The sequence below is a fragment of the Ictalurus punctatus genome, chromosome 21 (assembly GCF_001660625.3).
Source record: "Ictalurus punctatus breed USDA103 chromosome 21, Coco_2.0, whole genome shotgun sequence".
Taxonomy (NCBI): Eukaryota; Metazoa; Chordata; class Actinopteri; order Siluriformes; family Ictaluridae; genus Ictalurus; species Ictalurus punctatus.
The window spans coordinates 10,805,694-10,828,038 of NC_030436.2; the positions used below are offsets into that span (position 1 = coordinate 10,805,694).

General features: G+C 39.3%; 1 protein-coding gene across 1 annotated transcript; it reads right to left on the reverse strand.

The window, feature by feature from the left end:
• Positions 1-1,433: 1,433 nt before the first annotated feature.
• LOC108255055 (uncharacterized) lies at positions 1,434-20,595 on the reverse strand. The gene is made up of 9 exons (XM_017450696.3): positions 7,161-20,595; positions 6,886-7,007; positions 6,712-6,776; positions 5,609-5,811; positions 5,317-5,482; positions 5,028-5,195; positions 4,531-4,613; positions 4,348-4,443; positions 1,434-3,010 (listed from the first exon to the last, which is right to left on the reverse strand). Exons 1-8 carry the CDS (start codon positions 20,500-20,502, stop codon positions 4,379-4,381), a joined length of 14,214 nt encoding a protein of 4,737 aa, XP_017306185.3. The 5' UTR covers positions 20,503-20,595; the 3' UTR covers positions 1,434-3,010; positions 4,348-4,378.
• Between the last annotated feature and the right edge of the window lie 1,750 nt (positions 20,596-22,345).

The following is a 22,345-nucleotide window of genomic DNA, read 5'->3' on the forward strand; positions in this document are numbered from 1 at the left end:
TCTTACTAAATAAGATGAAAAACACAGCTTGTAAAGTAACTCCTGTAAAGACTTCTTCCATAAAGTTTAAATCAACATCTCCTTACAGAAAACGTCTCCACGTCAATGATTATATCTATTTCTTTGTTTAATACAACCCCGCTTTTAATCTGTTCATTATTAGACTTAGATCATGTCTAGCGCAATCAAACAAGTACCCAACAGTGTTCGCTTAGAAGTACTGGGACTTCCAGAAACCTTCAGCAGCCCAAAATTTCAAGTGTTGAGTCACCACTGATAACACTAACACAAACTACTCAGAACGTTTTTGAAAGCTTATTTCTTACATGATGAAGTGTCCTGAGGAAAGCATGGAGTAATCAGATTGCCTTAGTGAGACAGTAATGTCTGTCCTGTTTTATTTGAAGCTACGAAATCTAACATGGAGATGGTTTGCTGTTTCTGTGTGTAATATGGCTGTCAGTGTGACAACCATGTACTCACAGTCACACACTCTGCTGCAGCTCTTTCCTCTTTCATCAGCTCATTAACCTCACCAGCTCCACAGGCAAATTCATACCAAATCTCGCTTTAGGCGTTAGTTAGTGAGCGCTCTGCTGGTGGTATACCACAATTTATTGCGGTTTAATAATTTAACCAATTATTCAGCCATGAATCGAGTCTTTCTGTGCAACTTACTGAATCTTATTGAAAGATGCCCAAAGGCAAGAGCATTAATATTGTAATGTTTGGCTGTAATGTAGCATACTATGACGGATTAGAAATGCTTAAAGGGTATTTCTACACAGTTCACTGAACAATATGTGACTGGTTTGTGGATAAACAGACAGGTGACAAAATAAAGGGGAAAAAACCCCACTGTTGTAGTTTGGTACCACTTGTCCTCTTATCGTAAGACATTGGTACAAATCAATACAAAGTTCTTCTGACTGGTCATCTTTATACTGTAATGATGTCCATGGTCACTTCCAGGATGACCCCGCCTCCATCTAGAGGGCACAAGGGCTCACTGTATGGTTTCAATGAGAATGAAAATGATGTTATGGCCTTTCACAATCAAAAGCTCTCAACCCTATTGAAAAGCTATGGGAAATTTTTAGACAGCCCTCTCCACCTCCATCATTAAATCCCAAGCTGAAGGAAAATCTTTTGGAAGATTGGTGCCTCAATTTACCACGTTAAATTGTACTTCCAATACAGTTCCAGAGACTTGTAGAATCTACACCAAGGAGCAATGAAGATGCTTCAATTTACCATGTTTGTCATGTGTCGATAGGTGTGACTCACCAGTGAGGCATTAAATTTAATAGCTTGCAACCAATTGCCTGGATACATAAAACAGTGCAGGCCTTATCAGTTCATTTATCATTTATTTCCCATGGAATAACAGGCAAACACCAGCCAGGAAATTTAGCTTGTATATTTATTATTGAAAGATCATCTACATATGTGGAATATTTCATAAACATACAGATCTGAGGACAAAGTCAAACATATTGTGGGAGAATGTGATACTAAAGCATGTCATAAAATATTTTAAGATCAATTCTGACATTAAACACAGCAAACAATATAATGTAATTGTGTGTTGTTGTTGTTTTTTAATAAGGGTGCATTCACTAACCTATACTGCCATCTAGTGAAAATAATCATCCAAGGTGTTGCATGATAGAGGGAGCTAATGTTGTTTTACAATAACACCACACCCAGAAGATGCTTTATTCCCTTTTATACCAAAGCATTTTCTCAGTGCTTACAATGTTTAATTCATTATAGAACGACACGTCATATTTTTTGTCCATCCAGTGTTTCAAAGTTAGTTCGTGTTCCCACTGACGTTAAAGCAGCTACTGTATAAACAGTCTTTCCCTCACCAACTTCTCTTTTTCTCTCTCTTGAAGTAAAAAAAACCCAACACTCAGTTTGTCATATTACCAAGAAACTGCAAAAAACATGTAAATTCCTCTGTCCTGAAGATGTCGGAAAACTTAAAAGTACAGCTTTACCTCTGAATGATACAAAGCGGTAACACTGGAGACTCCTTCCATACGTGTTAAAAATAAACGTCTCCTTAGAGAAAACTTCACCTTATCAATGAGAGCATTAATACAAACCTGTGCAGCTGTAATACTGTCAGAGCTGCTGTTAGAGACAATTAATCAACACCTTCTGACCAATCACATCCAGAGATCAACTGCACTGTGTTATAAGATTAAATCAAAGATCAAAGATCAAATAGCTAGGACAATGAATATTATATGACAAGCAGATATGATATCATTAAAACTTTCAGAATGGCTCCTGTAATCTGGCAACATCCCAAATCAGATATTGTGTGCATTTTAAAGATATTTATTTACAGTAGCTGCTTATATACAAGTTTCTCCAGGACTTTGGATATCCATCCATGACATGATGGAAGTAGGTTTATGACTTTTAATAACAGGACTTCAATGGCTATATATGTATGTGAGCAGTACTGATTAATACATTAAAAAAACCTGTGAGAGGACCTAATTACATCTGCAGGGTTTTTGTTTTTAAAGAACAGATTTACCTCACACTTAGCTAACATTTTAGGTTCTAACATAAATGGTTTCTTCAAGACCTTCTCAAATATTCTAAGATTGCCAAAAGAAGAAGAAGAAGAAGAGGAAACAATAACACATACAGTAGCAATGGAAGCTAGTTCATATTCATAACCTCCATCCAGGTAACTTTCAAGTACATGGCATAATGAAATTTTTATATAAAAAAAAATGTGTGTAGGCTAATGTAATAATTTATTAGCTATTATTTATGTGTTCTGTGGAAGTGCTGCAAAAACACAATAAATCTGTACTTTTGGCCCTAAACATTTCATATGACAGTCTATAATCTTTGATTTAGAGATAAATATAATAATCCTCATTCGCAATTAATTATATGTAAGACAGCGAAGCTCGAAGATCTCCAGAATGACCCAAAAAAGGTGTTAATTGTGGCTTCACGTCCGTTATTGTGTCTTCACCTAGGAGAGGTCAAACCAAAAGGAAAAGAGAAAATGTATAACACAGAATATCTGGAATATCTTTTGAAATAAAATAAAAATATATATTTTGATTGTAAAACTAATTTATTAGCATTGCATTAACAGGAAAGTAAACGCCAGACCTTACTCCTCACATGTGTCACTGCCATGTTTTTACATTTAAAGCACTTTAGGGCTACCTAGCAATGCTCTCCTTGAACGTGAACAGATGATTTAAAAAGTAAATAAAAAAACAACAGTACTTAATTTACAAAGATCATTTTTGCAGTTATATATCCTTAATCTTACTTTCTATACAACTTTACTTAAATATATAAATATTACGTTTACCTGAAATAGATATTTTGTCAAATAAATGGCATAAAATTTTTAAATACAGTGCCCTCCACTAATAATGGCACCCTTGGTTAACCTTTTAATCTTTTATTATATATTAAAAATACTCTCATGGCTATCAAACAAAACACAGGCTTATCAAAAAAAATCTTTGTTAAAAATAGGTGTGCATGAATTATTGGTACCATTTTAGTCAATACTTGCTCGGAGTCTTCTCCTATAATGCCTGATGAGGTTGGAGAATACATGGCAAGGGATCTGAGACCGTTCCTCCATACAAAATCTCTCCAGATTCTTTGAGGTCCACGCTGGTGGACTGTCCTCTTCAGTTCACCCCACAGATTTTCTATGGTAAAGTCAGGGGACTGGGATGGCCATGGCGGGACCTTCATTTTGTGGTCAGTAAACCATTTTGTGTTGATTTTGATGTATGTTTTGGATCATTGTCCTACTTGAATATCCAACCATGGCCCATTTGAAGCTTTCTGGCAGAGGAAGCCAGGTTGAACAATTTCCTGTTCCTAGTCACCCAAGTGTACTAAAAATTTTAAATATCAGTGGGAATATACTTCAAATATTTTTCTCATATGAATTCATAGGGGTGCCAATAATTGTGACACACCTATATTTAAAAAGGATATATTTTTTTGGATAAACCTGTGTCGTGTAGTTGTTTGATATCCAGGAGAGCGGTGTATTTTTTTGTGAATTCTTTTAACAAAAGATCAAAAGGTTAAACAATAAAGACGATTTTTCACAGCTTTCTTTGCTCATATTGACCAAGGGTGCCAATATTAGTGGAGGGCTCTGTATGTAAATATTACAGTATGTATGTGATGCATAGCTTTAAAGTGTTTGTGTGTGTGTGTGTGTGTGTGTGTGTGTGTGTGTGTGTGTGTGTATATATATATATATATATATATATATATATATATATATATATATATATATATATATATAAATGAATGTATTATACTTACATTTGAAGCCGTATCAACATTTTTCGACATGTCACCTAAAAGCTCCAGCCTCTGCCTCTTGTAGGTTTTCATGCAAAGTATACTTCTGAAGTTGACCTTCAATTAAGCATTCAAATTAAATAACACTTTTAATTAATTATAACAAACCGATAATTCAAATAAGCATGAAATACAACAACTTACAAGCTTGACTTCTGTCAGTGAAGTCAAAGAAGTAGTCACCAAACAAGTTCGACCTCCTCGTATCAAGACTGCCGCTCATGGACCTATAAGAATGGGGAATTATTTGTATACTTTGTTACACAGCGCATTTGAATTCTGGATTTTGATTGGTCAGAAGGTGTTAATTAACTTTCTATAATAGCAGCTGCAAACCACAGGTTTATATTAATACACTTGTTCTAATATGGTATCGTTTCTATAGTAACAGCTCATTTACACGGACGCACCACATAGACAAATTAAAAATATGTGCAATCGTTGATGTGAAGTTTTCTGTACAGAGACGTTTATTTAACATTTATAGAAGGAGTCTCCCGTGTCAGCGGTTTGTAACAGTCAGAGGTAAATCCATACATTTTCCGACATCTTCAAAACAGAGTTCAGAGGAGTTTACAATACTCTGTCTGTTTAAATGTGATACTTTTATTAATAGATCCATTTGCTAAAGCAATATTTACCAGCATTTCCTGTGCCTCAGTCGTACAACTACAATCACAATTGTCACAGTGATGAAAAGAAGAAGGACGGCTCCTAAACTCCCGAAGAGAGCGGCGTAAAAGCCTGCACCTCTGCGGAAAAGCTCACAATGTGTTCCGTAGTATTCTTGAAAAGAAGTGTTGTAGCATCTGATTGAGTTAGAAAGAACAGAGACGTTTGTCACGTTCCTATGAAACGTATGTAACACCAAGAATTGTGCATTTTAAAAATATGTGCTCAATTAGACAGTGGATGCGTAACACTACTTACAGGCACCCTGGGCCGGTTTTCATGTTCAGACAATCCCCATGAGCGTTGCAGTAGCCGGGGTTACTTTTGCATGGCCCCTCACACACCCAGGCACCTTCCACAATTTTCAGTGTGTAGTCAGCAAAATCCGAACTACAATTCAAGAACCGTTTCAAGTCTGAAATATCTTGGTGGGGGTGGGGGGGGATTCATTAGTCTTGAAATGTTAAACAACTGAGAAATCCTTGTTTAAAGAGGCAAACTAGAATACTTTTATTTTCATTTTTATGAAACTATGAGAATTATTACTTACTTGCTATTTCAGATGTCTGCATTAGAACTTCTGTATCCTGAACAGAAACATTTCCGAGTGCTTCACTTAAATGTTTAAGCAAATCTGAATTATTAAATAGGTTTGTTAGAGATGTTTCTAGATCCTTGTTGAGAAAATCTATTTCTGATTGGTTGTTTGGATAGTTGTACTGTGCAATGCTTTTGACGATGATGCTTCCAGACCTGGGGACAAATATGATGTTTGGATTAAACAGGTCAAAACTGAGATTTGCAGTAAACATATCAGGGGGAAAAATGGAAGGTTATGCACCCTGACAGGGTGGTTTCCTTCTGAACTAGTTGAGTATTTATGTTTTGTTTGCTTGTTTATTTGCTATGGATCGATAGCAAAGTCATCGTGATCATGACGCCTAGCCTATTAAAGGTCCCAAGTGACCCGGGTGTCCTGGTTGTCCTTCATCCAGTGTAGACCCACAGTAAACCATTCTACTTTTCTGTTGTACTTGCTTTTGTTCTAGACTGCCAGTTTGATTTGAAATTAGTGGAGGCCCTACATCCATAATCATCACAAAGGTACATAACACAGCAGACAGACTGCATTCATAAATATTACTAATATCATACTTTATTGAGGATGAGAATCACTCAGTGTTTTGATACTGTACTCTATTGAGGATGAGAATAACTGAAACTCACCACAGAGCATTTGGGCTGTGATGAAGCAGCATTCATTGTGTAAAATCTGGCGAATGCAGTTAGTGAGTCCCATATTTCCACTTCATAAAAGTCCACAAGTGACACTCCTCATAATGCCACTCATTTTTCCACTTTTCTACTCTCAAGTTTTTATACGCTCCCCTAGGAAATTAGCTGCTGCTAACACAACTGATAGGCCATGTGTATGTTCTAGAGTACACTGGACTACACTAGATTTAGACTTTACACTATATATACAACTTTAGGATTAAAAGTATACAAGATGAGTGAAATTACTAAGTTACAGCACTCCAACAACATAGCAGGAAGTTTGAGTGATGACTTTTCTATTGGTATATGGAAAGGAATTGAGCAAAAGTGAATACCGCACTATGTCTGAAGGAAACCTCCCTGAGGAGAACTTACAGTAGTCCGATAATCTTTACATCTCTAAAGTTTTTTGGATCTGCTCTTCTGCAAATGCCCGAAATCTGCAATAACAATAAAGACCAGTTGAAAAAAACATAGATCCAATGTTGATCTCTAAAATTAACTAACTACAGAAAAACTAACTAACTACAAAGAAATTTACCTACATACCTCATGTGATAAGACTGAAATCAACTTTTTGGATGCCTCAGAGTTCAAAAGCTCAAAGTCAGGATTATATTCCCGTATAAGTCTCAAAGAAATGTTTGCCTTTCTTGTAGGTCTCTCCTCAGCTGCAATGAATGTTTTCATTGTTATATGAATTCAATTATTTGAGGTATTTCACTTATTTATTCACACATAAAAGGGAAAAAGCGAGTTATATGAAAGAAATTATCACAATAAACAAAAAACTACTGTTAAGTTAAAGGGAATTATATACTTACATAATATAACAGGTCTTGTGTTAGCTGCTAAATTACATGAATCACCATAAGTGTAGTCACTGCAGTTGCATTTGCACAATCCAGAAGTCATGTTGAAAAAACACGGTGAACCATTACACTGGCAATCTGCACAGCTATTCACGGTGACAGCAGTGATAGTTGATAGAGAAGATTCACTTGGCGATACAGAATTTTGCAAACTAGTAGAAGGTAATTTTGTGGATTGTTTGTCTTGTTCAGCTGTAGATATGAAAAAAGAAGTTGCACTGATGGTAGAGGACAGAGCTGTGGAGAAGTGTTCGGTGGTTGATGAAGATAAAGTTGTACGGGTTGGACCTACTGTCGACATTTTCAGAGTTGTGGAGCTGAAATTGTTTGGCAAAAGCGTTTCTATTGCTGTATATCCAGGACTAGGTACAACAGTTGATTTGATCGATTCAGAAGTGGAAGGTGACAGATTTTTGGAAGTGAAGTGAGTGGATTGTGTAGAAATTGAAACATTATTTGTGTCTGTCGTGGGAAATGATATAGCTGAACTTCCTGTGAAGCTGGGTAGCATGGTTGTGAAGCTATCTGTGCTTGGAAGTGTTGTTGATTGCTGACTTGGTTGGTCTGGTGCTGTTGAAGATTCAGAAGACTGTCCAGTTATACTTGATGTGTGCTCTGTGGAGCTTGCTGTGGCGGATAACTCAGGTACAGAACTGACTGAAGTACGAGAGGTTGAGTTGATGGACAGTGTTGAAAGGACATGATTTGTTGAGGTTGCTTCTGTAGTTTCAGAAGTAACTGTTGGAAGAGGTGACAAGGTCACGGGTTGTGTTGGATAGACTTGTTTAGTGGAAGAGAACAGCGTGGTCTGAAATGATTCCTCTGTTGTAGAATCTATTGAACTCGTTTGGATTGTGGTTTCTGTTGCCACTGTCCTTACTGTTGTGAATATTAATGCTGTTGTTGAAAGAGCTGTAGCGTCTGTGGAAGCAGATACTGGGAATTTGGTTGAGGAGTTGTGCTCAGTTGTTGACAATGAAGCCATGGTTTCATCGGTGGTTGGAAATGCTGATGATTGCTGGCTTGTTTGGTCGGGTGCTAGTGAAGTTTCAGAAGACTGTCCAGTTATTTTACTTGATGTGAACGCTGTTGATGTTGTTTCTGTAGTTTCAGAACTGACTGATGCATAACTTGTTAAGGGCATGGATGTTGAGAAGGTGGATAGTGTTGAATGGACTTCTTCAGTTGAGGAGAATACAGTGGGATGTGCAGATTCTTCTGTTGTAGACACTATGGGACTTGTTTGGATTGTGCTATCTGTGGCTGTTGTCACTAATGAAGCCATGTGGTCATTTGTGGTTGGAAATGCTGAGGATCGCTGGGTTGTTTGTTCTGGTGCTGCTGAAGATTCAGAAGACTGTCCTGGTATTTTACTTGATGTGTACTCTGTTGAGCTTGCTTCTGTAGTTTCAGAACTGACTGATGGATGAGGTTTTGAGGGCACTGATGTTGAGTAGGTGGGTGCTACTGAATGGACATCTTCAGTTGAGGAGGAAACAGTGGGATGTGCTGATTCCCCTGTTGTAGACACTATGGCACTTGTTCGGATTGTGCTTTCTGTTGTTGGTGTCACTACAGCTGTAGATCCAAATTCTGTTGTTGGAAATGAAGGAACTGTTAAAAGTGTGGAAGAAGATACTAGGGTCTGTTGACTTGTCTTTCTTGACACTTCTGAAGTTCCACTGGATTGTTCAGTTATGTCTATTGATGTGTATTCATTAGTGCTTGTAGTGGTAGTCACTGCCGAATCAGAAATTACATTGGTAAGAGATGTTAAAGTTGTTGCTGACTCTGTAGTTGATGGTGAATTTGTACCTTCACTAGAGGATATATGAGTTATTTGTGTGGATACATCTGTTGTAGGAAATGTTTCAGTTGCACTTCCTGTGAACATTGGAAGTGTAGTGATGGAGTTGTTTTCAGTTGTTGACAATGAAGCCATGGTTTCATCGGTGGTTGGAAATGCTGATGGTTGCTGGCTTGTTTGGTCGGGTGCTAGTGAATTTTCAGAAGACTGTCCAGTTATTTTACTTGATGTGAACTCTGTTGAGGTTGTGTCTCTAGTTTCGGAACTGACTGATGGATGAGGTGTTACGGGCATGGATGTTGAGTAAGTGGATGGTGTTGAATGGACATCTTCAGTTGAGGAGAATACAGTGGGATGTGCAGATTCCTCTGTTGTAGACAATATGGGACTTGTTTGGATTGTGCTTTCTGTTGCTGGTGTCACTACTGTTGAAGGAACTGTTACAGATGTGGAAGAAGATATCGTGGTTTGTTGACTAGTCCTTCTAGACACTTCTGAAGTTTCACTGGATTGTTCAGTAAAGTCTATTGATGTGTATATATTGGTGCTTGAGGTGATGGACACTGCAGAGTCAGTAATTATATTGCTAAAAGATGTTAAAGTTGTTGCTGACTCTGTAGTTGATGGTGAATTTGTACCTTCACTAGAGGATATATGAGTTGTCTGTGTGGATACATCTGTTGTAGGAAATGTTTCAGTTGCACTTCCTGTGAACATTGGAAGGGTAGTAGTGGGGTTGTTTTCAGTTGTTGACAATGAAGCCATGGTTTCATCGGTGGTTGGAAATGCTGATGATTGCTGGCTTGTTTGGTCGGGTTCTAGTGATGTTTCAGAAGACTGTCCAGTTATTTTACTTGATGTGAACTCTGTTGAGGTTGTGTCTCTAGTTTCAGAACTGACTGATGGATGAGGTGTTACGGGCATGGATGTTGAGTAGGTGGATGGTGTTGAATGGACACCTTCAGTTGAGGAGAATACAGTGGGATGTGCAGATTCCTCTGTTGTAGACAATATGGGACTTGTTTGGATTGTGCTTTCTGTTGCTGGTGTCACTACTGTTGAAGGAACTGTTACAGATGTGGAAGAAGATATCGTGGTTTGTTGACTAGTCCTTCTAGACACTTCTGAAGTTTCACTGGATTGTTCAGTAAAGTCTATTGATGTGTATATATTGGTGCTTGAGGTGATGGACACTGCAGAGTCAGTAATTATATTGCTAAAAGATGTTAAAGTTGTTGCTGACTCTGTAGTTGATGGTGAGTTTGTACCTTCACTAGAGGATATATGAGTTGTCTGTGTGGATACATCTGTTGTAGGAAATGTTTCAGTTGCACTTCCTGTGAACATTGGAAGTGTAGTAGTGGAGTTGTTTTCAGTTGTTGACAATGAAGCCATGGTTTCATCGGTGGTTGGAAATGCTGATGATTGCTGGCTTGTTTGGTCGGGTGCTAGTGAATTTTCAGAAGACTGTCCAGTTATTTTACTTGATGTGAACTCTGTTGAGGTTGTGTCTCTAGTTTCGGAACTGACTGATGGATGAGGTGTTACGGGCATGGATGTTGAGTAAGTGGATGGTGTTGAATGGACATCTTCAGTTGAGGAGAATACAGTGGGATGTGCAGATTCCTCTGTTGTAGACAATATGGGACTTGTTTGGATTGTGCTTTCTGTTGCTGGTGTCACTACTGTTGAAGGAACTGTTACAGATGTGGAAGAAGATATCGTGGTTTGTTGACTAGTCCTTCTAGACACTTCTGAAGTTTCACTGGATTGTTCAGTAAAGTCTATTGATGTGTATATATTGGTGCTTGAGGTGATGGACACTGCAGAGTCAGTAATTATATTGCTAAAAGATGTTAAAGTTGTTGCTGACTCTGTAGTTGATGGTGAGTTTGTACCTTCACTAGAGGATATATGAGTTGTCTGTGTGGATACATCTGTTGTAGGAAATGTTTCAGTTGCACTTCCTGTGAACATTGGAAGGGTAGTAGTGGGGTTGTTTTCAGTTGTTGACAATGAAGCCATGGTTTCATCGGTGGTTGGAAATGCTGATGATTGCTGGCTTGTTTGGTCGGGTGCTAGTGAAGTTTCAGAAGACTGTGCAGGTATTTTACCTGATGTGAACGCTGTTGATGTTGTTTCTGTAGTTTCAGAACTGACTGATGCATAACTTGTTAAGGGCATGGATGTTGAGAAGGTGGATAGTGTTGAATGGACACCTTCAGTTGAGGAGAATACAGTGGGATGTGCAGATTCCTCTGTTGTAGACAATATGGGACTTGTTTGGATTGTGCTTTCTGTTGCTGGTGTCACTAATGAAGCCATGTGGTCATTTGTGGTTGGAAATGCTGAGGATCGCTGGGTTGTTTGTTCTGGTGCTGCTGAAGATTCAGAAGACTGTCCTGTTATTTTACTTGATGTGTACTCTGTTGAGCTTGCTTCTGTAGTTTCAGAACTGACTGATGGATGAGGTTTTGAGGGCACTGATGTTGAGTAGGTGGGTGCTACTGAATGGACATCTTCAGTTGAGGAGGAAACAGTGGGATGTGCTGATTCCCCTGTTGTAGACACTATGGCACTTGTTCGGATTGTGCTTTCTGTTGTTGGTGTCACTACAGCTGTAGATCCAAATTCTGTTGTTGGAAATGAAGGAACTGTTAAAAGTGTGGAAGAAGATACAAGTGTCTGTTGACTTGTCTTTCTTGACACTTCTGAAGTTCCACTGGATTGTTCAGTTAGGTCTATTGATGTGTATTCGTTAGTGCTTGTAGTGGTAGTCACTGCCGAATCAGAAATTACATTGGTAAGAGATGTTAAAGTTGTTGCTGACTCTGTAGTTGATGGTGAATTTGTACCTTCACTAGAGGATATATGAGTTATTTGTGTGGATACATCTGTTGTAGGAAATGTTTCAGTTGCACTTCCTGTGAACATTGGAAGTGTAGTAATGGAGTTGTTTTCAGTTGTTGACAATGAAGCCATGGTTTCATCGGTGGTTGGAAATGCTGATGGTTGCTGGCTTGTTTGGTCGGGTGCTAGTGAAGTTTCAGAAGACTGTCCAGTTATTTTACTTGATGTGAACTCTGTTGAGGTTGTGTCTCTAGTTTCGGAACTGACTGATGGATGAGGTGTTACGGGCATGGATGTTGAGTAAGTGGATGGTGTTGAATGGACATCTTCAGTTGAGGAGAATACAGTGGGATGTGCAGATTCCTCTGTTGTAGACAATATGGGACTTGTTTGGATTGTGCTTTCTGTTGCTGGTGTCACTACTGTTGAAGGAACTGTTACAGATGTGGAAGAAGATATCGTGGTTTGTTGACTAGTCCTTCTAGACACTTCTGAAGTTTCACTGGATTGTTCAGTAAAGTCTATTGATGTGTATATATTGGTGCTTGAGGTGATGGACACTGCAGAGTCAGTAATTATATTGCTAAAAGATGTTAAAGTTGTTGCTGACTCTGTAGTTGATGGTGAATTTGTACCTTCACTAGAGGATATATGAGTTGTCTGTGTGGATACATCTGTTGTAGGAAATGTTTCAGTTGCACTTCCTGTGAACATTGGAAGGGTAGTAGTGGGGTTGTTTTCAGTTGTTGACAATGAAGCCATGGTTTCATCGGTGGTTGGAAATGCTGATGATTGCTGGCTTGTTTGGTCGGGTTCTAGTGAAGTTTCAGAAGACTGTCCAGTTATTTTACTTGATGTGAACTCTGTTGAGGTTGTGTCTCTAGTTTCAGAACTGACTGATGGATGAGGTGTTACGGGCATGGATGTTGAGTAGGTGGATGGTGTTGAATGGACACCTTCAGTTGAGGAGAATACAGTGGGATGTGCAGATTCCTCTGTTGTAGACAATATGGGACTTGTTTGGATTGTGCTTTCTGTTGCTGGTGTCACTAATGAAGCCATGTGGTCATTTGTGGTTGGAAATGCTGAGGATCGCTGGGTTGTTTGTTCTGGTGCTGCTGAAGATTCAGAAGACTGTCCTGTTATTTTACTTGATGTGTACTCTGTTGAGCTTGCTTCTGTAGTTTCAGAACTGACTGATGGATGAGGTTTTGAGGGCACTGATGTTGAGTAGGTGGGTGCTACTGAATGGACATCTTCAGTTGAGGAGGAAACAGTGGGATGTGCTGATTCCCCTGTTGTAGACACTATGGCACTTGTTCGGATTGTGCTTTCTGTTGTTGGTGTCACTACAGCTGTAGATCCAAATTCTGTTGTTGGAAATGAAGGAACTGTTAAAAGTGTGGAAGGAGATACAAGTGTCTGTTGACTTGTCTTTCTTGACACTTCTGAAGTTCCACTGGATTGTTCAGTTAGGTCTATTGATGTGTATTCGTTAGTGCTTGTAGTGGTAGTCACTGCCGAATCAGAAATTACATTGGTAAGAGATGTTAAAGTTGTTGCTGACTCTGTAGTTGATGGTGAATTTGTACCTTCACTAGAGGATATATGAGTTATTTGTGTGGATACATCTGTTGTAGGAAATGTTTCAGTTGCACTTCCTGTGAACATTGGAAGTGTAGTAATGGAGTTGTTTTCAGTTGTTGACAATGAAGCCATGGTTTCATCGGTGGTTGGAAATGCTGATGGTTGCTGGCTTGTTTGGTCGGGTGCTAGTGAAGTTTCAGAAGACTGTCCAGTTATTTTACTTGATGTGAACTCTGTTGAGGTTGTGTCTCTAGTTTCAGAACTGACTGATGGATGAGGTGTTACGGGCATGGATGTTGAGTAAGTGGATGGTGTTGAATGGACATCTTCAGTTGAGGAGAATACAGTGGGATGTGCAGATTCCTCTGTTGTAGACAATATGGGACTTGTTTGGATTGTGCTTTCTGTTGCTGGTGTCACTACTGTTGAAGGAACTGTTACAGATGTGGAAGAAGATATCGTGGTTTGTTGACTAGTCCTTCTAGACACTTCTGAAGTTTCACTGGATTGTTCAGTAAAGTCTATTGATGTGTATATATTGGTGCTTGAGGTGATGGACACTGCAGAGTCAGTAATTATATTGCTAAGAGATGTTAAAGTTGTTGCTGACTCTGTAGTTGATGGTGAATTTGTACCTTCACTAGAGGATATATGAGTTCTCTGTGTGGATACATCTGTTGTAGGAAATGTTTCAGTTGCACTTCCTGTGAACATTGGAAGTGTAGTAGTGGAGTTGTTTTCAGTTGTTGACAATAAAGCCATGGTTTCATCGGTGGTTGGAAATGCTGATGATTGCTGGCTTGTTTGGTCGGGTGCTAGTGAAGTTTCAGAAGACTGTGCAGGTATTTTACCTGATGTGAACGCTGTTGATGTTGTTTCTGTAGTTTCAGAACTGACTGATGCATAACTTGTTAAGGGCATGGATGTTGAGAAGGTGGATAGTGTTGAATGGACTTCTTCAGTCGAGGAGAATACAGTGGGATGTGCAGATTCTTCTGTTGTAGACACTATGGGACTTGTTTGGATTGTGCTATCTGTGGCTGTTGTCACTAATGAAGCCATGTGGTCATTTGTGGTTGGAAATGCTGAGGATCGCTGGGTTGTTTGTTCTGGTGCTGCTGAAGATTCAGAAGACTGTCCTGTTATTTTACTTGATGTGTACTCTGTTGAGCTTGCTTCTGTAGTTTCAGAACTGACTGATGGATGAGGTTTTGAGGGCACTGATGTTGAGTAGGTGGGTGCTACTGAATGGACATCTTCAGTTGAGGAGGAAACAGTGGGATGTGCTGATTCCCCTGTTGCAGACACTATGGCACTTGTTCGGATTGTGCTTTCTGTTGTTGGTGTCACTACAGCTGTAGATCCAAATTCTGTTGTTGGAAATGAAGGAACTGTTAAAAGCGTGGAAGAAGATACTAGGGTCTGTTGACTTGTCTTTCTTGACACTTCTGAAGTTCCACTGGATTGTTCAGTTATGTCTATTGATGTGTATTCGTTAGTGCTTGTAGTGGTAGTCACTGCCGAATCAGAAATTACATTGGTAAGAGATGTTAAAGTTGTTGCTGACTCTGTAGTTGATGGTGAATTTGTACCTTCACTAGAGGATATATGAGTTGTCTGTGTGGAAACATCTGTTGTAGGAAATGTTTCAGTTGCACTTCCTGTGAACATTGGAAGTGTAGTAGTGGATTTGTTTTCAGTTGTTGACAATGAAGCCATGGTTTCATCTGTGGTTGGAAATGCTGATGATTGCTGGCTTGTTTGGTCGGGTGCTAGTGAAGTTTCAGAAGACTGTCCAGTTATTTTACTTGATGTGAACTCTGTTGAGGTTGTGTCTCTAGTTTCAGAACTGACTGATGGATGAGGTGTTACGGGCATGGATGTTGAGTAGGTGGATGGTGTTGAATGGACACCTTCAGTTGAGGAGAATACAGTGGGATGTGCAGATTCCTCTGTTGTAGACAATATGGGACTTGTTTGGATTGTGCTTTCTGTTGCTGGTGTCACTACTGTTGAAGGAACTGTTACAGATGTGGAAGAAGATATCGTGGTTTGTTGACTAGTCCTTCTAGACACTTCTGAAGTTTCACTGGATTGTTCAGTAAAGTCTATTGATGTGTATATATTGGTGCTTGAGGTGATGGACACTGCAGAGTCAGTAATTATATTGCTAAGAGATGTTAAAGTTGTTGCTGACTCTGTAGTTGATGGTGAGTTTGTACCTTCACTAGAGGATATATGAGTTGTCTGTGTGGATACATCTGTTGTAGGAAATGTTTCAGTTGCACTTCCTGTGAACATTGGAAGGGTAGTAGTGGAGTTGTTTTCAGTTGTTGACAATGAAGCCATGGTTTCATCGGTGGTTGGAAATGCTGATGATTGCTGGCTTGTTTGGTCGGGTGCTAGTGAAGTTTCAGAAGACTGTGCAGGTATTTTACCTGATGTGAACGCTGTTGAGGTTGTTTCTGTAGTTTCAGAACTGACTGATGCATAACTTGTTAAGGGCATGGATGTTGAGAAGGTGGATAGTGTTGAATGGACTTCTTCAGTTGAGGAGAATACAGTGGGATGTGCAGATTCTTCTGTTGTAGACACTATGGGACTTGTTTGGATTGTGCTATCTGTGGCTGTTGTCACTAATGAAGCCATGTGGTCATTTGTGGTTGGAAATGCTGAGGATCGCTGGGTTGTTTGTTCTGGTGCTGCTGAAGATTCAGAAGACTGTCCTGTTATTTTACTTGATGTGTACTCTGTTGAGCTTGCTTCTGTAGTTTCAGAACTGACTGATGGATGAGGTTTTGAGGGCACTGATGTTGAGTAGGTGGGTGCTACTGAATGGACATCTTCAGTTGAGGAGGAAACAGTGGGATGTGCTGATTCCCCTGTTGCAGACACTATGGCACTTGTTCGGATTGTGCTTTCTGTTGTTGGTGTCACTACAGCTGTAGATCCAAATTCTGTTGTTGGAAATGAAGGAACTGTTAAAAGCGTGGAAGAAGATACTAGGGTCTGTTGACTTGTCGTTCTTGACACTTCTGAAGTTCCACTGGATTGTTCAGTTAGGTCTATTGATGTGTATTCGTTAGTGCTTGTAGTGGTAGTCACTGCCGAATCAGAAATTACATTGGTAAGAGATGTTAAAGTTGTTACTGACTCTGTAGTTGATGGTGAATTTGTACCTTCACTAGAGGATATATGAGTTGTCTGTGTGGAAACATCTGTTGTAGGAAATGTTTCAGTTGCACTTCCTGTGAACATTGGAAGTGTAGTAGTGGAGTTGTTTTCAGTTGTTGACAATGAAGCCATGGTTTCATCTGTGGTTGGAAATGCTGATGATTGCTGGCTTGTTTGGTCGGGTGCTAGTGAAGTTTCAGAAGATTGTCCAGTTATTTCACTTGATGTGAACTCTGTTGAGGTTGTGTCTCTAGTTTCGGAACTGACTGATGGATGAGGTGTTACGGGCATGGATGTTGAGTAGGTGGATGGTGTTGAATGGACATCTTCAGTTGAGGAGAATACAGTGGGATGTGCAGATTCCTCTGTTGTAGACAATATGGGACTTGTTTGGATTGTGCTTTCTGTTGCTGGTGTCACTACTGTTGAAGGAACTGTTACAGATGTGGAAGAAGATATCGTGGTTTGTTGACTAGTCCTTCTAGACACTTCTGAAGTTTCACTGGATTGTTCAGTAAAGTCTATTGATGTGTATATATTGGTGCTTGAGGTGATGGACACTGCAGAGTCAGTAATTATATTGCTAAGAGATGTTAAAGTTGTTGCTGACTCTGTAGTTGATGGTGAATTTGTACCTTCACTAGAGGATATATGAGTTGTCTGTGTGGATACATCTGTTGTAGGAAATGTTTCAGTTGCACTTCCTGTGAACATTGGAAGTGTAGTAGTGGAGTTGTTTCCAGTTGTTGACAATGAAGCCATGGTTTCATCGGTGGTTGGAAATGCTGATGATTGCTGGCTTGTTTGGTCGGGTGCTAGTGAAGTTTCAGAAGACTGTGCAGGTATTTTACCTGATGTGAACGCTGTTGAGGTTGTTTCTGTAGTTTCAGAACTGACTGATGCATAACTTGTTAAGGGCATGGATGTTGAGAAGGTGGATAGTGTTGAATGGACTTCTTCAGTTGAGGAGAATACAGTGGGATGTGCAGATTCTTCTGTTGTAGACACTATGGGACTTGTTTGGATTGTGCTATCTGTGGCTGTTGTCACTAATGAAGCCATGTGGTCATTTGTGGTTGGAAATGCTGAGGATCGCTGGGTTGTTTGTTCTGGTGCTGCTGAAGATTCAGAAGACTGTCCTGTTATTTTACTTGATGTGTACTCTGTTGAGCTTGCTTCTGTAGTTTCAGAACTGACTGATGGATGAGGTTTTGAGGGCACTGATGTTGAGTAGGTGGGTGCTACTGAATGGACATCTTCAGTTGAGGAGGAAACAGTGGGATGTGCTGATTCCCCTGTTGCAGACACTATGGCACTTGTTCGGATTGTGCTTTCTGTTGTTGGTGTCACTACAGCTGTAGATCCAAATTCTGTTGTTGGAAATGAAGGAACTGTTAAAAGCGTGGAAGAAGATACTAGGGTCTGTTGACTTGTCTTTCTTGACACTTCTGAAGTTCCACTGGATTGTTCAGTTAGGTCTATTGATGTGTATTCGTTAGTGCTTGTAGTGGTAGTCACTGCCGAATCAGAAATTACATTGGTAAGAGATGTTAAAGTTGTTGCTGACTCTGTAGTTGATGGTGAATTTGTACCTTCACTAGAGGATATATGAGTTATTTGTGTGGAAACATCTGTTGTAGGAAATGTTTCAGTTGCACTTCCTGTGAACATTGGAAGTGTAGTAGTGGATTTGTTTTCAGTTGTTGACAATGAAGCCATGGTTTCATCGGTGGTTGGAAATGCTGATGATTGCTGGCTTGTTTGGTCGGGTGCTAGTGAAGTTTCAGAAGATTGTCCAGTTATTTCACTTGATGTGAACTCTGTTGAGGTTGTGTCTCTAGTTTCGGAACTGACTGATGGATGAGGTGTTACGGGCATGGATGTTGAGTAGGTGGATGGTGTTGAATGGACATCTTCAGTTGAGGAGAATACAGTGGGATGTGCAGATTCCTCTGTTGTAGACAATATGGGACTTGTTTGGATTGTGCTTTCTGTTGCTGGTGTCACTACTGTTGAAGGAACTGTTACAGATGTGGAAGAAGATATCGTGGTTTGTTGACTAGTCCTTCTAGACACTTCTGAAGTTTCACTGGATTGTTCAGTAAAGTCTATTGATGTGTATATATTGGTGCTTGAGGTGATGGACACTGCAGAGTCAGTAATTATATTGCTAAGAGATGTTAAAGTTGTTGCTGACTCTGTAGTTGATGGTGAATTTGTACCTTCACTAGAGGATATATGAGTTGTCTGTGTGGATACATCTGTTGTAGGAAATGTTTCAGTTGCACTTCCTGTGAACATTGGAAGTGTAGTAGTGGAGTTGTTTTCAGTTGTTGACAATGAAGCCATGGTTTCATCGGTGGTTGGAAATGCTGATGATTGCTGGCTTGTTTGGTCGGGTGCTAGTGAAGTTTCAGAAGACTGTGCAGGTATTTTACCTGATGTGAACGCTGTTGATGTTGTTTCTCTAGTTTCAGAACTGACTGATGCATAACTTGTTAAGGGCATGGATGTTGAGAAGGTGGATAGTGTTGAATGGACTTCGTCAGTTGAGGAGAATACAGTGGGATGTGCAGATTCTTCTGTTGTAGACACTATGGGACTTGTTTGGATTGTGCTATCTGTGGCTGTTGTCACTAATGAAGCCATGTGGTCATTTGTGGTTGGAAATGCTGAGGATCGCTGGGTTGTTTGTTCTGGTGCTGCTGAAGATTCAGAAGACTGTCCCGTTATTTTACTTGATGTGTACTCTGTTGAGCTTGCTTCTGTAGTTTCAGAACTGACTGATGGATGAGGTTTTGAGGGCACTGATGTTGAGTAGGTGGGTGCTACTGAATGGACATCTTCAGTTGAGGAGGAAACAGTGGGATGTGCTGATTCCCCTGTTGCAGACACTATGGCACTTGTTCGGATTGTGCTTTCTGTTGTTGGTGTCACTACAGCTGTAGATCCAAATTCTGTTGTTGGAAATGAAGGAACTGTTAAAAGCGTGGAAGAAGATACTAGGGTCTGTTGACTTGTCTTTCTTGACACTTCTGAAGTTCCACTGGATTGTTCAGTTAGGTCTATTGATGTGTATTCGTTAGTGCTTGTAGTGGTAGTCACTGCCGAATCAGAAATTACATTGGTAAGAGATGTTAAAGTTGTTGCTGACTCTGTAGTTGATGGTGAATTTGTACCTTCACTAGAGGATATATGAGTTCTCTGTGTGGATACATCTGTTGTAGGAAATGTTTCAGTTGCACTTCCTGTGAACATTGGAAGTGTAGTAGTGGAGTTGTTTTCAGTTGTTGACAATGAAGCCATGGTTTCATCGGTGGTTGGAAATGCTGATGATTGCTGGCTTGTTTGGTCGGGTGCTAGTGAAGTTTCAGAAGATTGTCCAGTTAGTTCACTTGATGTGAACTCTGTTGAGGTTTTTTCTGTAGTTTCAGAACTCACTGATCCATAACTTTTTAAGGGCATGGATGTTGAGAAGGTGGATGCTACTGAATGGACATCTTCAGTTGAGGAGACCACAGTGGGATGTGTAGATCCGCCTGTTGTGTTCACTATTTTACTCGTTTGGATTTTGCTTTCTGTTGTTGGTGTCACTATGGTTGTGGTTCTGAATTCTGTTGTTCCTGTTGTTGAAAATGAAGGAAATGTTACATGTGTGGTCTGTTGATTTGTCTTTCTTGACGCTTCTGAAGTTCCACTGGATTGTTCAGTTATGTCTGTTGATGTGAATTCATTACTCCTTGTAGTGGTAGTCACTGCCGAATCAGAAATTATATTGGTAAGAGTTGTTAAAGTTGTTGCTGACTCTGTAGTTGGTGGTGAATGTTCAGTTGAGGATACAGGATTTATTTCTGTGGATTTATTTCCTCTGAACATTAGTAGTGTGGTTGTGGAATTGTGTTCAGTTATTGAAAATGAAGCCAAGGTTTCAACTGTGGTCGAAAATGCTGATGATAGCTGGCTTGTTTGGTCGGGTGCTAGTGAAGAAGAAGAGCGACCAGTTAATTCAAGCGATGTGTACTGTCTTGATATTGATGCAGCAGATACCTCTTTTATAATCCAAATGCAATTTTTAAATAATACTAAGCAATGCTGCATGTTAAAGATTAACTTTTATTAACTTTTTTCAATGTCGTCACTTTTATAGGTTAAGCGTCAGACCTTTATGGGTTATTAAAATATATTTCCATACCAACATGCCACTCCTAAAAATCATAACAATCATACTATTCCTAAAAATAATAAAATTACAGTAACTCCATTTTGCATAGGTGTTTTTAACCCATTGTTGGCTGAATAAAAATGATCATAATTCATTTTTGTATTTGAAATATTTATTGTCATGTTTCCTTACAGCCCAACCTTGAGCATCTTCACTGTAAAGAAAAACTTTTTTGATGACATTAACTGAAAGTGACACCTGTTTTCAAATAACAGCAAGGTCTGAAATCCCCCATGTATCAGCTATTTAATTAATATATCGATTATCTGAATGTGCATTATAGTACACTACTCACCAACCAAATATACAAAAATATATGTCAACTCATTTAAATTAAAATTTTCAATCTGATGTTCTTTGTCAATTGGGACAAATATTTACAAGAAAACATACATGTATACGACAGAACAAAAATGCATGAATGCTTTGAGGATTATTCATACAATGGATATAAAAAAGTCTACACACCAGGCAGGTTTTTGTGAGGTAAAAAAATTAAATCAAGCTAAATCATGTCAGAAATTTTTCCACTCTCAATGTGGAATTACTACATGCAAAAAATTAAGTGGAAAAACAATCAAACATTTTAGGGAAAAATAGGAAAAAAGTTTTAAAAAGCTAACCCTTTCTTATAATTGGGGATGTGGCTGTGTTCAGAATGAAACACTCACATTAAATCTCATGTTGAAAAGTAATTATCATACAGCTGTGATCAATGAAATTATTCTGATTAACCCCAAATAAAGACCAGCTGTTTCTGTAGGACTTTCTTCACATCTTCTTGGTTTCATCTGACTGCTGAAGCCATGTTCCGCAAAGAGCTTACAAAGCATATAAAATGTCTAACCGTAGAGAGGTATCGATCAGGAGAGGGGTACAGAAGAATTTCCAAAACATTAGATGTACCATGAAACACTGTGAACGCCATCATCGAGTGGAGAAAATGGAGCACCACAGTGACATCACCAAGAACTGAACGTCCCTCAAAAATGTACAAAAGGACAAGACAAAAACTTACAAGGGAGGCTGCCAAGAGAATTTATAACAACATTAAATTTCAGGAATATCTGATGAGTACTGATTACTCTTTGCATGTGACGACAGTCTCTCATATTCTTCACGTCTGGGCTATGGGGTAGGGCGGCTAGACGGAAGCCCTTTTTCACAAAAAAACATCCAAGCTCAACTAAATCATCCCAAACCATGTGGCAAAATGTGTTCCAAAAGGTATAATCATTTCATAATTCCAAAAGGTATGTTTGGGGCAATACCCACAGTGAAGCATGGTGGTGGCAACATCATGCTTTAAGGCTGCTTTTCTTCAGCCAGAACTGGGGATTTTGTCAAGATGAAGGGAATCACGAATAACTACAAATACCATTAGATTATAAAGAGGAATTTCACCTTTCAGCATGACAATGACATAACGCATACATCCAAATCCACAAAGGAACGGCTTAACCAAAAGAAGATCAATGTTTCTGAATGATCTAGCCA

Bases quoted from the DNA above. Each gene is read 5' to 3' on its own strand.
- LOC108255055 (XM_017450696.3), bottom strand. From the start codon at position 20,502: ATGTTCAGAGGAAATAAATCCACAGAAATAAATCCTGTATCCTCAACT. The intron at 7,008-7,160 runs GTAAGTATATAA...CATTCATTGCAG, and splicing joins CACAAGACCTGTTATATTAT to CTGAGGAGAGACCTACAAGA. The intron at 5,196-5,316 runs GTAAGTAGTGTT...TAACTCAATCAG, and splicing joins AAAACCGGCCCAGGGTGCCT to ATGCTACAACACTTCTTTTC.